This window comes from Ananas comosus, linkage group 3 (genome assembly GCF_001540865.1).
Source record: "Ananas comosus cultivar F153 linkage group 3, ASM154086v1, whole genome shotgun sequence".
Classification (NCBI taxonomy): domain Eukaryota; kingdom Viridiplantae; phylum Streptophyta; class Magnoliopsida; order Poales; family Bromeliaceae; genus Ananas; species Ananas comosus.
Genome location: NC_033623.1, coordinates 11368475 through 11383907, shown reverse-complemented (window position 1 = coordinate 11383907; position 15433 = coordinate 11368475). Strand labels below are relative to the sequence as shown.

The window sequence follows — 15433 nt, the reverse complement described above, 5'->3', positions numbered from 1 at the left end:
GTTCTATATAGATATGAAAGTTTTAAATTCAAAATCCAATACGGGCACAAATGGGCCCGGCGCGTCACATGGAACACGTGGGCCCGCTGTCTCTCTTTTTTGAATTCGAAGTCTCTGTTGTGCGAATTCCAACGGCTNTCGTCTCCCACCTTCTTTTCCATCTGCCGACGGCAAGCAAGTCTAGTTCGTTGCCCCCGCGCGAGTGTATATACACCAAAGTTCTATATAGATATGAAAGTTTAAAATTCAAAATCCAATACGGGCACAAATGGGCCCGGCGCGTCACACGGAACACGTGGCCCCGCTGTCTTTCTTTTTTGAATTCGAAGTCTCTGTGCGAATTCCAACGGCTCCTTTCTTTTTTTTTCTTTTTTTTTGGGGGGGTGGGGGTGGTTTTTTTCAACGAGTGGGTTCGGATCCCCACCTCCATGCACCAACCTAAAAAGCGCTTTAGCTTTTATCCCCAGCTCTTCGTTTTTTTTTTTTTTTTTAAAGTAGTTGTTAGAGCAGCTGCTTAATATTTTGCTTGCAAGGCACAACCATTGAGCGGCTTTTGTTTGTAGCTATTCTCACAAAAGCTAACATCAGCTTCGGACTACATCTTGTAGTCATGTGCTTTTGTGGTTGAAGAGTGATTATGTGGTGGGGTAATGTTAATCTCTCCCTGTTACTGTAGATGAGCTTTGTATAATTGAGATGGGTTCCACATTTTGAGACCATTCCTAGAGCAAGTGGTAAAAGGATTGGTGATTGATAGCCGAGACTCAAGTTCGAATCCTAATTGATTCACATTTCTTGTTAAATTTATTTTTTAAATAAAATATCCGAAGCGGATAACATGTTATCTATCTCTCAAAATAATAATAATAATAATAAATGCTTGATGCAAGCCAATGATGCTTGTCCATTCAAATTTTTTTGTTGGGTGGCTACTTTGATGAGTTTGTACAATCATTTCATTAGAAGAAATATAGATAAAATTAAAGAGATCTAATAATTAAGTGTCCGTGATTATTTAGCTCCTAAGGCTCCATTTGGTATTGCGTGCTGAATATATTACGTGAATTTAAAATGCGTGATATACAAGAAGATATTTCGTTTGTTCCGGTACATATAGCATGTTGTGCATATCGCATCGATTCAGTTGTGCCGAGAAATAAAAAAAAGTGTCTTTATATATAATGTTTCATTTGTAATAAAACGCTTGGCTAATTAAAAGAAAATAGTAACAAAGTTTTGGACACTATCTATTGAAAAATTATTATAACTTGCTCAAAATGTTCGACTTAAGGTAGCTGTATCCTACTGCTATGTCTAAATTGATAGAATTGAACTAGGATCGCTCAGACAAAACTAGCGGAATAGAAAGCTTACTTTCCATAGAATGTTGAGCTTATTGTGCTTTTAACTTGTTTTCCTTGTGCTCTTTGAAAACGGGAATTTAGCTCCGTACATTTCTATTCCGGACATCTCTTCTAGCACAGCATCACTACGATCATCTTCCAAGTGTCATATCATATTATTGGAGTACCATGGTTTGGCGGCATTTTACTGGCTTATTGCAATGTTTGGATTGGGGATAAAGGGTTAGGGATAAGGGGAGGGATAATCCCTTATCCCCTTTATACCAAAATATAAATTTTTCATTCAAAAATAGTAGTTCTCGGTTATCTAAAATAATCTGGTATAACTGGCTTCACCAACACCTCCATTTTTTATATATAACTACCCACTATTTTTTTTATTCCATATTATCTATTCAAACGCTATTTTTTTTATCCCTGAGAACAACCCAATTTTCATGCAAATGCTATTTTCTTATCCCCATACTTGTACCTATCCTATACTTGTACCTATCCTTGGAATAGCTAGTTCTTGCTTATGCCCGAACCAAACGCTACCTAAAAATATATGCGATGTGACTACGAGCTTACCCGAAAAGAAATGGGCTTCAATTGAGTCTATGGGCCTGAAAATGTATCTCGGAGTAATCACTGCAACTAATGGGCCCTTTGGACTTTGTGGCCTGTTAGGCCCAAATGCTAATATTAGTATACTACGTTGCATTTAACACCATTCATATTAGTTCTTCAGGTTCAAACCATACTTAAACTTAATTATTATTATCATTGCAAGTTATTCTTTATATAATTATAATTACACTCCCGTAGTGTTTTTGCCACTACAGTTTTCCATGATCTTGCGTCGTACAATTGCAGCTACACAGCATCCACTGTGAGACGAAAGCGAAGGGGAGGCAAAGCCTTTAGCAATTAAAAAGAATTCATTATTCAAGATCGATTAGTCGCCTTGCTCCCTGTTTATGTTGAAAAGCTGTACTCTACTTATCAATGCAAAGAAAAGGACTCACAGATATTATTGATCAAAATAACATTATCTTCACATTATCCCCTTGACGTGGACAATCATCCAATAATTATCTTCCAACTATTAAAATGGGCAAAATTAGGGTTTCTAGAGCCTACTTGCAGTATAAAAATAAATTTTCAGCTAAAAAATTGTTGATTATACATCCAAAAAAGAGTGTAAAATTTTATACCCCCTAATTCTAGAGTGCAGAACTTTTTTTTGAATTTTTAGTTAAAAAAATGATAAAATAAGATTACGATATAAGCTCTTGGATAAGAAAATTCATAAATGTGTTTTTGATGTACATATAGCATTACCCTCCCCAATAATTTGCAACACTAATAATATATGCAAGACTAATAATTTGCATATATGATTGTAAACACGTGCTATGAACAATCATTGAGTGATAAATTGGGTGACCAAAATATTAGAAACATAGTGATTGAAATAACCATCTACAGAAGTTCTTGGAATAATTCCAATATGTAGAGAGAATTTATTCTATGTTGCATTTTAGGGTGGCCTTTTGGGCAAGAATTTATGAGTTGCAAATATTTTATTTAGGAATAATAGCACGAAATTAAACGCTATCGAATTGAAGCTAGAATACTTCTATAGGAATAATTGAAGTTTACGAAAGTTTACTTCCGCATTGTTGGAGTATTTCAAATCAATGATCGTCACTTTTTAACTTAATTTAGATTGTTTGAACAATGTAGAATTTTAATTTCATGATCTTATGATATCATGTACCTAATAATCAAGTGGTCTCAAATTCATGTCATCTTAGCAATTAGAAATTATCAAATTTAAGATCATTCAAATAATGGACAAACAAAGTCTAAAGTTGCGAAATTCAGATCTAAAAAGTTCAAATAGCTTAGATAAAGAATAATGCCGATTGTTCATTCAAATGTTCCACCACCAGCAATGATATGAAAGCAAACTGCTATGCTCGCTTCTAGCTCCACTCTAATAATCATATAAGTTTTTTGAATTAGGCTATTGTACTATTAATAGTATCAAGCATCTTGTGCTATTAGATTTTTGGCCCTTGGATGAAGAGACATACGGTTAGAATGATAATAATTTCCGATTAGGATGATACTAGTTTTCTATAGTTGAGTAGATGGTTCATTGAATAGTATGATTTGACCGGTGAAAAGAGTCAAAGGGGTAGATCAAACGATGGAAAACTCAATAATACCAAGCACTTGGTACTATCGATAGTATAGTAGCCGGACTCAATTTTTTTTTTAACTAATATACTTAAATATTATTATTTATCCCCAAAAAACGAAATCACAAAAATGGTTGCTTGAAAATTTTTGCACAAGATAAAAGCCGGATCCAATTTAATATCTTAATAGGCCTCAATGGGCCTAAAGTAAGTCCCAATCGAATGATTTGTGGGCCGTAACTCGGCCCATTTAACTCACCGTTTTGTTCCGTTTTTCCCTCCCATAATCTCTCCCCTTCCCCAAAAAGACCACCACAAACCCCTTCCCTAATCCTTCCCCAAAACCCTAAACCCTAGCGCCATGATCGATTGCCCCTCCGATCATCCGCCGTAGAAGTCGCCATCTGCGATCGCGTGCTCCTTCTCATTGTCTCCTCCTCTCGCCCCGCGAGATCCGCGATCGCCATGGGCGACGACGCCGACCCCGATTACAAGCTCTTCCTCGAGCACCTCCGCGTCGATGGCAAATCCTACGTTCTCGAGATGATCTGCGAGGATTCGCGATCGCATTTGCGTATCAAGTACGAGGATGACGAGGATTCGAGCGACATCATCCAATCTCATCGCAGCGGAGACGGCAGCGCGAACGGGCCGAGTTCCTGCCCTAGCGAGAAGAAGACGACGACGACGACGACGAAGCGGACGAGGGCGGGTTCGGGATCGAACTCGAGCGAGATAGCCGCTTGTTGCCCTGAACCCGCCGATCAGTTTGATGTTCGGATCTCGATGTTCGACGATAGCTATCGGATTTTCTTGGATCACGTCCGGGTTGTGGATGGGAAAATGGTCCTTGAATTGGATAACAATGTGGTTGTTAGGTATGAAGAGGAGGAGGAGGAGGAGGAAGAAGAAGAAGAAAAAGAAAAAGAAAAAGAAGAGGAGAAGAATGAGGAGGAAGAAGATGTCAAAGAAGAAGAAATCAAGGAGCAAGAGAGGCAAGAGGAGTTGTTAGTTGAATCTGAAGTTGTCGAAAAAGAAAGCGAACGTGGATCGAATGAGATGGCGCTGAAGCTTACGGACCTTTCTAATGAGTCTCCGAAGACCCCCGCTAACGTTCCCGTAATGATTTCCTTCTCATGCTGATTGATTTGAATATAACATTGTATACGGATTTAATTTTCGGCACCTTATTACTAATGTTATTGTTACTGTTACTCTTAATAACATCGTGGGGCTACAGACCTTGAAAAACGATGGCTGTCCCGAAGAGATCCTTGGTAGGGTACCATCTGAGTTCAAGAGCAGGCTGATGAGTGTACTTCGACAGCCATTCGATCAGAGTGAATATGATGATCTTATGGCAATGGCGACTCGTCGCATACGTATAACGAAGTTCAAGGAGTTGCGAAACATGTCCATACCTTATTCAACAAATGCGTTGGGCTATTCATATTTTGATCATTACCCAGGTAAATTCTCCTAGTGCATGTCATTTCTGTTTAAATTTCTAACATTTAACACTTAATATTTTCAGGTGCTCTTCTGCATCCTACATATGTTAGATTGTTCATGTCCGATAGCTAGTTATTTCTCTTATATTATATTTGTTTCTCGATGATTTTCTAGGTTTGCGTACATAAATGGTATCTCGATGTGCGAATTGGAGAATAAGCTTCATTACTAAGCCTTCAAAAGAGAAGAAAAGGACAAAATTGAGACTAATATTTTATTTTAGCTCAATGCAAGCTCACAATTATCTGTGGCCTAGTAAACCTCAATAATGCTCACATTCTACAAAGTTTTCTGCGGTACAAGCAATCCAATAAAAGTAACATGGCATATGGTCCTGGAAAATGAAATGATACTTATTGTGTGCTTTAAACATGTGCTGCATGGCTAAGTACTCTGCACAAAAGATATAGGCCGTGCAGGGCTTCGTTTTCTCACCACATGCAACCCATAGGTACATGCAGCTTTGCCTAGTTTTCAAGAAGAAAAGGACTATCATTACCTGTGGGGCATTCAAATTTTCTCCATTCATCCTAATGTTTGTCTTTCGATATATCACCCAAGTCCTGGCCAGATCTTTGCACGATAAATAAATTAGGTGTTAGTGTATTACATGAAGCTTTCCCTGTCCTGTCTATGTATAGGTTGCTTGCTTTTCTGTTTTCAATTATTTAATTCTTTTACTGTTTTATACGGTGTATGCATTTCAATCTCCAGGTATCTTACAGTTCTTTAAGCTAGATATCCGTTTATAGTTGTTTTCCAGTAACAAGTTTTGATTTAATATATATTCAGTACAAGTATATTATTTCAAGAAATGGCAAAATTTATTATGCTATTGTTTCATATTATCCTTTTATTCACAGTATATCATTAATGAGAAATAAACTCTATGCTTGTGTGACCCAATTTAGAATATGGTGCTTTTGAGAGCTCTGAAGTCTCCTTTAAAGTTCGGTTGCCCGTCACCACTCCAATCTTGAGTTGGACATGGGGCTTGTTATCTGTTTCTTATATTTCCAGCAAATGTCCTTGATTGTGCTTAGTCTATTTTAAACTTCCACAGATCTTGCGTATATAACTAACACATCCTCAATAGTTCAGAACAAACTTTAATACCTCAATCTCTCTTTTTTTTCCCCTATATTTTGTATAAACTCAAATGTTTGAAAGAACGGCCGATGACTCTTTTTTCCCTGCAAATTACAGATCTTGCCAGACAGATGGAATGTGCTGATCCTCACAGGGGATTGAGTCTGTTGCGTGGGTTCTTCTTTTGGTTACAGGTATGATTTTCAGAATGCACTGTTTTGGCATCCTGTTTTTGTGAATTTGAAATTATCTCTTGGTTTTTCTGAGATACTTATCAGTACCTTGATTAGAAATTCTTCAAAGAGCACTTTTGAAATGCCAGTTGCTACCAAGGTTTAGATTATTTAAATGCCCAATTGTGAGCATCAAAGAAGCTTAGCAATAGACAAAGCTATTAAGTTTGAGAAGTTATTTAACTGCCCAAAATTGGAGTGGACTAGTTTGGTTTTGTAGGAAAAGAACTTCCAGTATTCTGGTTGCTTCCATCTCTCTCCCTCTACAGCTCTTTGTTATTATTAAACTTCAGGTAAACATTCCATGTGGACTGAGATTTATACAAACAAATTACAAATCTTAACTCTTCAAACTAAAAGATAGTAGGTTGGTATTCAACCGAAACTAGCGTCCCCTTCGAGATGAGGCATTATATACCCAATGGAGTACCTTGGAAGGCTCTTTCCTTTGGGACTCAGTTATCCATTGTGAGAGTGAAAATGATGAGAATCTTAGTGGAATAAGTTTTGTTAGCAGAAACTTATGTCATTAGCATGCATAACAGAGTGCATTTATTTGATATAGTGTCAAAAAACTTAGTTGATGACTTGATGTGTAAATGCTGGGGGTGGATATCAAATGTAGAGGATTTGTTCCAAGATTGAAAGTTATAGTTCATACTAAGGATCAATCGTTATTGCTGTAAGTGACTAATCACTTAGATACCGGTGCTAATCGTGTAATTTAGTGTTGTGGCTTGGGAATGTTCAGTACGGGCATATGTTAGATTGCCACACATATTGAACCCCTTTTATGTGCTAGTGTTCAACACGTACTGATACTGCACAATTATACATAATATGCCAGTGCACTTTGCATGTGCCAATTATGCCTAACCGTAACGAGAACTTTGGTGTATAAAACTTTAGTTAGAAACAAATTTACTAAGTTGTAAAAATGTGCAAGTACTCTCGCATATGTGACACATTCTACTATACTACATGAAATGTGGTAATGTCACATTCCAATAGTCCCATATTGGAAAATGTTGGGAAGTGACGAAATGGTATATGAGATTTGCTTGCTAATCTTAATAACTTTGGGTTACATAATTTGGGCTATGTTGTTAGTTCTCCCCTTGATTGAAATTTTGTAGTACTTGTATTGTTTGAATTTTTGCATATGTTTATCAGGCTAATTCTTGGGTACCATGCAGCTTCACCTGAATCATCAAAACATATACTATTATTTGCAATGCAGCCCCTTATATAAAAATTACTTCTAGTCACCTTGTTTTTAGTGTACGCAACTTGCTGTTGGTAGTCTATAAGTGAAACATAAAAAAAATAAAATAAAATAAAATACTTTGTTGCATTAACTTGGATTGCTGTGTTAACGTTGTTGTTATTAATGTCATTTTATGGCAATTTTTTTTTGGTAAGACTTCATTTTCCGGTTGTGCAAATTTTTTTGATAATGAAATATTTCTCTGTAGAATGTTGGCCATGAAGGAGCATTTATGCCCTGGGTGGCTGCATCCACAAGCTACAAGTCAGTGCCTTACAATGATTGCAAGAAAACAGTTTCGCACCAGAGTTCAAATTGAAATTTTCTGGAAGATGAGTTTGGGGACATCTTTATCTTGTTCTGTAAATAAATCAGGCCTCTCATCAGTATAAATTAACTATCGGGGTTAAAAGCTATGGTTCTTTTTGTAAATGTATATGCTCAACCTGGGATTTTCGTTTCTAGTAACATCATGCTTGGGCACTGGTTAATGATTGGTGCGCCGTGTGTATACATTTTGCTTTCGCATCAATCAGAATCATAGATTACAAAGTTTATGGCATTCTATTGTACATTTGGGATTTGGCTGCTGTTGAATTTGACACGCGGCTTTCCCATGCTGAAGTTGAGGACCCGCGCATTCATGTTGTACTTGATCTCCCCGTCATAGAGCAACTTGCGTATGTAGTGCTCGAGGTCCGAACCTATTAAACGGAGCGTGTACTCCGACAGGGGAGCTCCCTTTTATGCACCAGGAAATTAATCTGTTAGTCACACTGTATGAGCTAGCACTGCTGAGCTAGCCAAACAGTAGAGAATATAATGATAAAGTATGAACAAGTGAAATAAATGAATTGCTGTTTTTAGATGCAGGTGCAATTTTGACGCCTTTTGTTTGTGTTGGCGTTCTTGATTGTGTTGGTAAAATTGTTGTTTTAGTTGTTCCTTTGATTGTGTTGGAGGATTTTAGCTTCTGATTCTTCTGTGCTTCATCATAGGCACTTTTCATCTCAATCAGTTTTCAAGTAAATTACTTTGGAGATCAACCTTTTTCTTCATTTTTCTTTTTTGTGTAGTTTAAGTTTGGCCCCCAACCTTTGTAGTTTGTGATATAATTAGCCTCGAGCCTTTGAATTCATTACTATCTTACCCTTTTGGTTTAAAATTTCTCAGCCAAATTGGGTGAAATTCCTTTCCTCTCATCATCTCATTGTTGCTAAACAAGTTTTAAGCTTCTTATATGATGATTGCGAGAGTGCATTTTTATCCAATTTGATATTTAATTTGATGAAAAGGGTAAGATTGCAACGCTGTACAGGTTTTAGGGACCGAATTGGATCAATGAAAAGGTTGGAAGCCAAATGAAAACATCGTAAAAGTTCTCGGTGATTCGAAGACGAAGCGGGTATCTGCGATTACCTCGTAATGGTCGACGAGCTCCTGGAAGCAGGAATAGACCTTCTGGCATGCCTCGGGGCTCCACACGAACTCGTTGCCGGGGTCGAGGAGGAGGGTGAGCTTGTCCATCTGGGTCTGGTCGAAGGCGTGGGTGACGGGGTCGATGTACGCCGCATAGATCCTCACGTGGCGCGTGACGCTGCTCAGCCACTGCCCGCCGTACTCCCTGCTCATGTTCTTACTCTTCGCCAGCCGCTGCTGCTGCACACCAGCTGCTGCTGCTGCCGGCTTCTGCTGCTGCTGCACACCAGCTGCTGCTGCTGCCGGCTTCTGCTGCTGCTGCTGCTGCGGCAAGCTGGTTTGATCACTTGGCTTCTGCTGTTCTTGTTCTTGGAGCAGTTCTTGCTGCTGCTGCTGCTGCTGCTGCTGCTGCTGCGCGGCTACAGACAGCGACCGGCTCGATCGTCCGGCTTTTCTCTTCATTGCCCAGCCTTGGACTGATAGACCAGCTGGGGAGAGGAATGAGGAAGCTGTGGAAGCCATTCCTGATGCTCTCTCAGCCCTTCGTCCGGACAATTTTAAGCTTTTTTTTTCCTTCTCTTTTTTTTTTCTCTCGCATATGTTATTATTTTCTCTGGTTTTAGGTGCAGGTATAGCAAGTGCTTTAAGCCACACGTACTATGGTCTTGCTGCATGTGGATAAGGTTTTTCTTTCATTGCTAGCGTTAAAAATAATTGGGCTCGAGTCAGAACCCAAAAAAAAGATTTGAATCCTAATTCGACCAAAACCGAAACATCTAGTCCCGTTAGTAAAAATATTTTTTTAGTCAGAAAATTATTTTTCAAGATATTTTTTTAGTAAACCAAAGATGAGTGCTGTTTATCTGATTTTTGGGGTCCCAACCTAATAATTCAGGTCCCTTCATCTTAGAACCTATTTGGGCACTTTATTATTATTTTTTATGGAGTAATAATACACTGGGGTGTATGGCTCTTTATTTTCGCAACAAATTTATAGCATTTTATATGTGGTTTTTTTGTTGTGTTTTGATACCCTAACGGTACGTTTGGTTTGCCTTACGTAATATTACAGATTATTTCGATATATTTAGATATCTTGAATTTTTGAATATGATTACTGCTAATAGCATTAACGCATTTGATTTAATATAGTAATGTAACAGTGGATTGTAGTATANTTTAAAATTTAAAATTTGAAGGATTAAAAATTAAATTTTAAAATTTTGAAATTTAAATTTTGATAATTTAAAATTTTAAATTAAAATTTTAAAAATGACGTATTGAGAGGATTTAGAGGTTCGGAAGGATAAACTTGTAATTTTGTATAAAAGTAAGATAACCTACTATTAGTAATACAACATGCTCACCCCGGCTCGTTAATATTTTCGGTATAAGCCTGCACCAATTGTGATGCTATATTACTAATCATATTACATATCAGATAAATCAAATACAGTAATCCTGACACGATTATCTATAATCCTGTCAGGATAACCCATTCAAACGCACCCTAATATAGGCAATCAAACACTCATTATGTAAATATAAGTACTATTTTCTAGAAAATAAGAAAAATATATTATATTATATTATAAAAAATCCGTCCGGAGAATAGAAACAGGCCCTGAACTGTTAAATTTAACTTCAAAGAAGATTCTAATCTTTATCTACTTTTGCTAATCCTTTTCTGCGTCTTGTAAATATGAACAAACTTAGATAATTAAAAAAATATATAAAAGTAGAAAACTTAGATTTGATAAATAGACGTATAGATAAATAGATAAATAGATAAATAGAAAATAGAAAAGTTGATAAACAGATCAATATATTAGATAGTTCGTTTTATTTTCTATTATATCCCTAACTTCTATATTCTCTTAAAGATGGAAATAGATCATGCAATTTAAATTTTTTTTGCGGCATGTTATGTAAACTCACGTACAACTCCGAATAAATTTTACCTTCAATCAAAAAACTCTCCGAATAATTAGCCAAANGTATTGAGAGGGTTTAGAGGTTCGGAAGAATAAACTTGTAATTTTATATAAATGTAAGATAACCTGCTATTAGTAATACAACATGCTCACCCCCACTCGTTAATATTTTCGGTATAATCCTGCACCAATTGTGATGTTATATTACTAATCATATTACATACCAGATAAATCAAATACAGTAATCCTAACACGATTATCTATAATCCTGTCCGGATAACCCATTCAAACGCACCCTAATATAGGCAATCAAACACTCATATGTAAATATATATAAGTACTATTTTCTAGAAAATAAGAAAAATATATTATATTATATTATGAAAATCCGTCCGGAGAATAGAAACAGGCTCTGAACTGTTAAATTTAACTTCAAAGAAGATTCAAATCTTTATCTACTTTTGCTAATCCTTTTCTGCGTCTTGTAAATATGAACAAATTTAGATAATTAAAAAAATATATAAAAGTAGATAACTTAGATTTGATAAATAGACGTATAGATAAATAGATAAATAGATAAATAGAAAATAGAAAAGTTGATAAACAGATCAATATATTAGCTAGTTCGTTTTATTTTCTATTATATCCCTAACTTCTATATTCTCTTAAAGATGGAAATAGATCATGTAGTTTTAAATTTTTTTTGCGGCATGTTATGTAAACTCACGTACAACTCCGAATAAATTTTACCTTCAATCAAAAAACTCTCCGAATAATTGGGCAAATTATTCTTGTTATATAAGTACTCTAACAACTTATATTATAATTACAAATAGGACTTGTAGCTTTTTTTGCCTCTCTCCGCACCCATTCTTTATATAATTCGACGTACCTCCTTTTATTTAAACCATTGAAAGAGAAGAAACAATTGAAAAACAAGAGACTTTTGATTTGAGCAGCGAGGAGAAGAAAGAAGGAATCGAATAGGTAATGTACGTCGAGCTCTACTTCATGCCGTGGTGTCTTTTTTTTTCTTTTTTCTTTTTTTTTGCTCTTTTGGTTGCAACTTATTAGAACTTTTACTTTATTGTAATTGTAGGGACCTCGTAATTTTGTTTGTTGCGACATTATGCATTCTATTCAGAAAGGAATTTATTATTGGCTAAGTTACTCTTGCGGTCCTAAAATTATGAGGTCCTGATAGCTTGATTCTCAAACTTTAATTTACCGTATTTTCTAGCTAGAAATAGAGTTTGATTGTTGCAATTAAGTCATTGTACTATAATTTAGTTGATTTAATGATGATGTATCGTTGATGTGAAAGTAATATGATTTATACAAATAAACTAATTGACAGTCCCTCCTGTACACATGTTCGCTCCTTTTTACATGTCCGCTTCTTTTTTTTTCCTCTCTTTTCTTCCTCGCATACCAAATCTGTTCATAATTACATCTCAGGAAGGTAGTCTTTCCAAATTCAACTTGGGAAGGTACTAAATCTTTTCAAATCCATCTTGAAAAGGTACCAAATCTATCCAATGATTACACCTCGAAAAGGTACCAAATCTTTCCAAATTCACCTCGGAAAGGTAGCAAGGGAAGGTAAATCTATCTAAATTGTTTTCGACAAAATCCTCATTTCTTTACCTTGGAAAGGGACAAAATTTTTATCTATATAGGAGAACCTATACTCATGAGGTTGGAATCTTGAGAAATTTTTCCAATTGCTTCTTCTTCCTCTCCCATGCACTGAACTTCACCTTTCTTTACACTAAGTTTTACATTTTATTTTATATTTTTTGCTAGATCTCTAAGAGCTACTTGGGTTCGTATTGCACAACTCTGAAAACGTGCAGACGGGGTGAAAGGTCGTCGTTGTATCGTTAGGAGTGATTACCGCACAACTCTGAAAACGTGCAGACGGGGTGAAAGATGGTCGTTGTATCGTTAGAAGTGATTACCGGAATCTTGCACGTGGAGGGGCAATCTTGTGTTTAGGATAGTGCTTTCGCACACCTCGACTCACAGGTCTCATCTAAATCTCTTTTCTCTATAATATTTATACTTAATCCGTCTTTATAATTTTTCGAAAACAAAAGTTAAAATTATTTTCTTTTAGAATTGTTTAAAAAATAAATTGTTCACGCAACGTGTATGTTTGCATATATTAGTATTAAAACTGTCCGCGACAAAGCGCGGGTTCAACACTAGTAATATTATAATTGGNTTAGATGCACGGTCACGGATACAAATGGAGCAGATCCTGTGATCCTAACGGAAGGAAATTTGAATGGTTTAATTTTTATTCTATTTATTTTATTTTTATTTATTATTTTATTCAAGACGGATCAAAATGAAAATAAATTTTGAGTAAACTTTAAATATTATTCATATGATTTCGTACTTCTTCATCTTGGTATTTTTATATATTAAAATGTATCAATTTAGTATCCTACGATTTTATTTTTCTTTTTTCGTTAGTCCCTCCGTTAACTTTTTATTAAATTATATACAAAAATTTTCAAATATCCTATTTATAATTTATTAAATATTTATTTTAGTATTCTTTAGTTTTAACTTTGTCACTAATTTAACGAAAAAAATTACTAGAAGGGGATAATAAAAAGAAAAAAAAAACAACATAATATAAAAGTGATATATTTTAAACCATATAAGATATTAAAGTGAGAAAGTGTGAAATCAAAGATGTGGTTTTTGAAGTTTTTCCATGAATTTTTGATGTAGTTTTCGGCGATTGAAATGCCATTAAAAATAGTATTCAAATATATTTAGCCAAGCCCAAAAGAAGATGGGCTTGTTGGGCCCATTGTATACCCAGTATAGGTTCCCCGAGAGCCCGTTATGTAGGTCCATGGACCAGGCTCAAAAACTCATATTTAGAAACTTTAAATTTAAATACGATTTTTTAGTTCCTAAGTAGTTCGCATTCTAAAAATTGTAATTATTAGACATTTATGGCTTAGATATCAAGTAATAAATTGAAAAGCTAAGATATTTAGAATATCCTGCAACTAGTTAAAGAGACTATGCGAATTAGAATTTGAACTCAAAAGAATGAATTAGACTCTCTGAATTAACTAGCAATTCTGATTGGAAAACATAGATGCAAATCAAACTCACAAATCTCACTAATTTTGTTTTACGGTTTAAATATATTCTTAATTTTGTTATATGCTTGTTTTTTATTTCTTTCTGACCCTTTTAACAAGGCCTTGCCGTCTCGCCCTGTAAATAGATTTATTTTTCGCTATAAATAAAATAGTTAGCTAGCTATTATTTTTTTAATCAAACACGACTTCATGCAATGAGAAGAAAGAGTTGCGAATTTAAACTCCCTTGGTATGGAGTATTACTACTCACATGCCAAAATTCCTTTTGCACGTTTATAATTTGGGTATCTTCACTTTTCCTTTGTCGTTATCATCTCTTTTTTTTCAAAGAATATAATATGATATTTACTTCGTTTATTTTTTTAGAAATAAACTTAGCTTCAAACGTTATGTAATTAGATTTCGAACTTAAAATATTGAGCACTAGGTATCAAAACTTTCGCCAATTACACTGGAACCGATCATTCTGTCTCAGGCCTAACTGTTAAATAATATTTAATTTGGTGGAAACATCTTAATATAGTTTCGTTCACGTCAAACCTACATATACGTCTTTTATTAAAGTTTATATTTGAGGTCAGACACTTTGTGCTATATGTTTTTACTCAGATTAAATGAAAAGGTAATGACACTAAGAAAGAACTAACGCGCATCAACTAACGAGAGGGAAAAGAGAGTACGGATCCTAAATTGTAAATGACAGATTATTCTATTCTACATTTATTTCATGTGAAAAACAAGCCCATATATTCCAAATTTGAGTTCCAACAAAATCGAAGACTTTGTGCTTCATGCTTGAGAAGTAAAGATTGAACATGTGCCTTACATTTTTATTTGGCTTATTCACCTGCACCGAGCTGAAGTGAAGCTCCACCAATCCATCTTAGACTAGGTGGACAAAAACACTTAGATGTAATTTTTTCATATTTCAGTGCGTAGGAATTTCTAAGCAGAACTTGTCGAAAATAATTCTATCACTCATTAGCATCGAAATAAAAATTGTAATAGAAATTTTTTGCATACTGAGCTGTATCAGTAAAAAAAACAAAGAGGAACAAAAAAAAGAAGGTCAGGGTCGAAACAAGTGGCGACGAAGCCGTGCAAACGAAATTGCATATGTTTTTCGCTAGTCCACAATTGAGTCATGTACATTCTAGAAGAGAGAAAATTCTAAGTAATTAATATAGTCAAACTCAAAAAAATATTGTCATTTTGAAGTCAATTAAAAATTTCTATTGAAGAGATCAAACCAAATATAATAACCACTTAGGTTTCGTTGCATCCACATTTGTAGA

At 35.3% G+C, this 15433-nt stretch overlaps 2 protein-coding genes across 4 annotated transcripts; one reads left to right on the top strand and one right to left on the bottom strand.

Moving 5' to 3' along the window:
- Nucleotides 3845-8145, top strand: LOC109708043 (matrix metalloproteinase-2-like). Its single transcript, XM_020229619.1, has 4 exons — nucleotides 3845-4672; nucleotides 4794-5022; nucleotides 6272-6348; nucleotides 7863-8145. The coding sequence occupies exons 1-4, from the start codon at nucleotides 4019-4021 to the stop codon at nucleotides 7971-7973; spliced, it is 1071 nt and encodes a 356-aa protein (XP_020085208.1). The 5' UTR covers nucleotides 3845-4018; the 3' UTR covers nucleotides 7974-8145.
- Nucleotides 8042-9697, bottom strand: LOC109708044 (NAD(P)H-quinone oxidoreductase subunit M, chloroplastic-like). Of its 3 annotated transcripts, none has more exons than XM_020229622.1 (3): nucleotides 9396-9697; nucleotides 9074-9353; nucleotides 8042-8395 (listed from the first exon to the last, which is right to left on the bottom strand). In XM_020229622.1, the coding sequence occupies exons 1-3, from the start codon at nucleotides 9593-9595 to the stop codon at nucleotides 8219-8221; spliced, it is 657 nt and encodes a 218-aa protein (XP_020085211.1). In that variant the 5' UTR covers nucleotides 9596-9697; the 3' UTR covers nucleotides 8042-8218. The 3 variants fall into 3 exon arrangements, with proteins under 3 accessions (XP_020085211.1, XP_020085210.1, XP_020085209.1); XM_020229621.1 differs by having other exon boundaries at nucleotides 9074-9356; nucleotides 9399-9697; XM_020229620.1 differs by having other exon boundaries at nucleotides 9074-9697.

What these genes read in the sequence shown, in the direction of transcription:
- LOC109708043 (XM_020229619.1), top strand. Translation starts at nt 4,019, where the DNA reads ATGGGCGACGACGCCGACCCCGATTACAAGCTCTTCCTCGAGCACCTC. An exon ending in AGACCCCCGCTAACGTTCCC is followed by an intron (nt 4,673 to 4,793) that starts GTAATGATTTCC and finishes GTGGGGCTACAG; the next exon opens with ACCTTGAAAAACGATGGCTG. An exon ending in GGTTCTTCTTTTGGTTACAG is followed by an intron (nt 6,349 to 7,862) that starts GTATGATTTTCA and finishes ATTTCTCTGTAG; the next exon opens with AATGTTGGCCATGAAGGAGC.
- LOC109708044 (XM_020229620.1), bottom strand. Translation starts at nt 9,595, where the DNA reads ATGGCTTCCACAGCTTCCTCATTCCTCTCCCCAGCTGGTCTATCAGTC. An exon ending in AGCTCGTCGACCATTACGAG is followed by an intron (nt 8,396 to 9,073) that starts GTAATCGCAGAT and finishes GGTGCATAAAAG; the next exon opens with GGAGCTCCCCTGTCGGAGTA.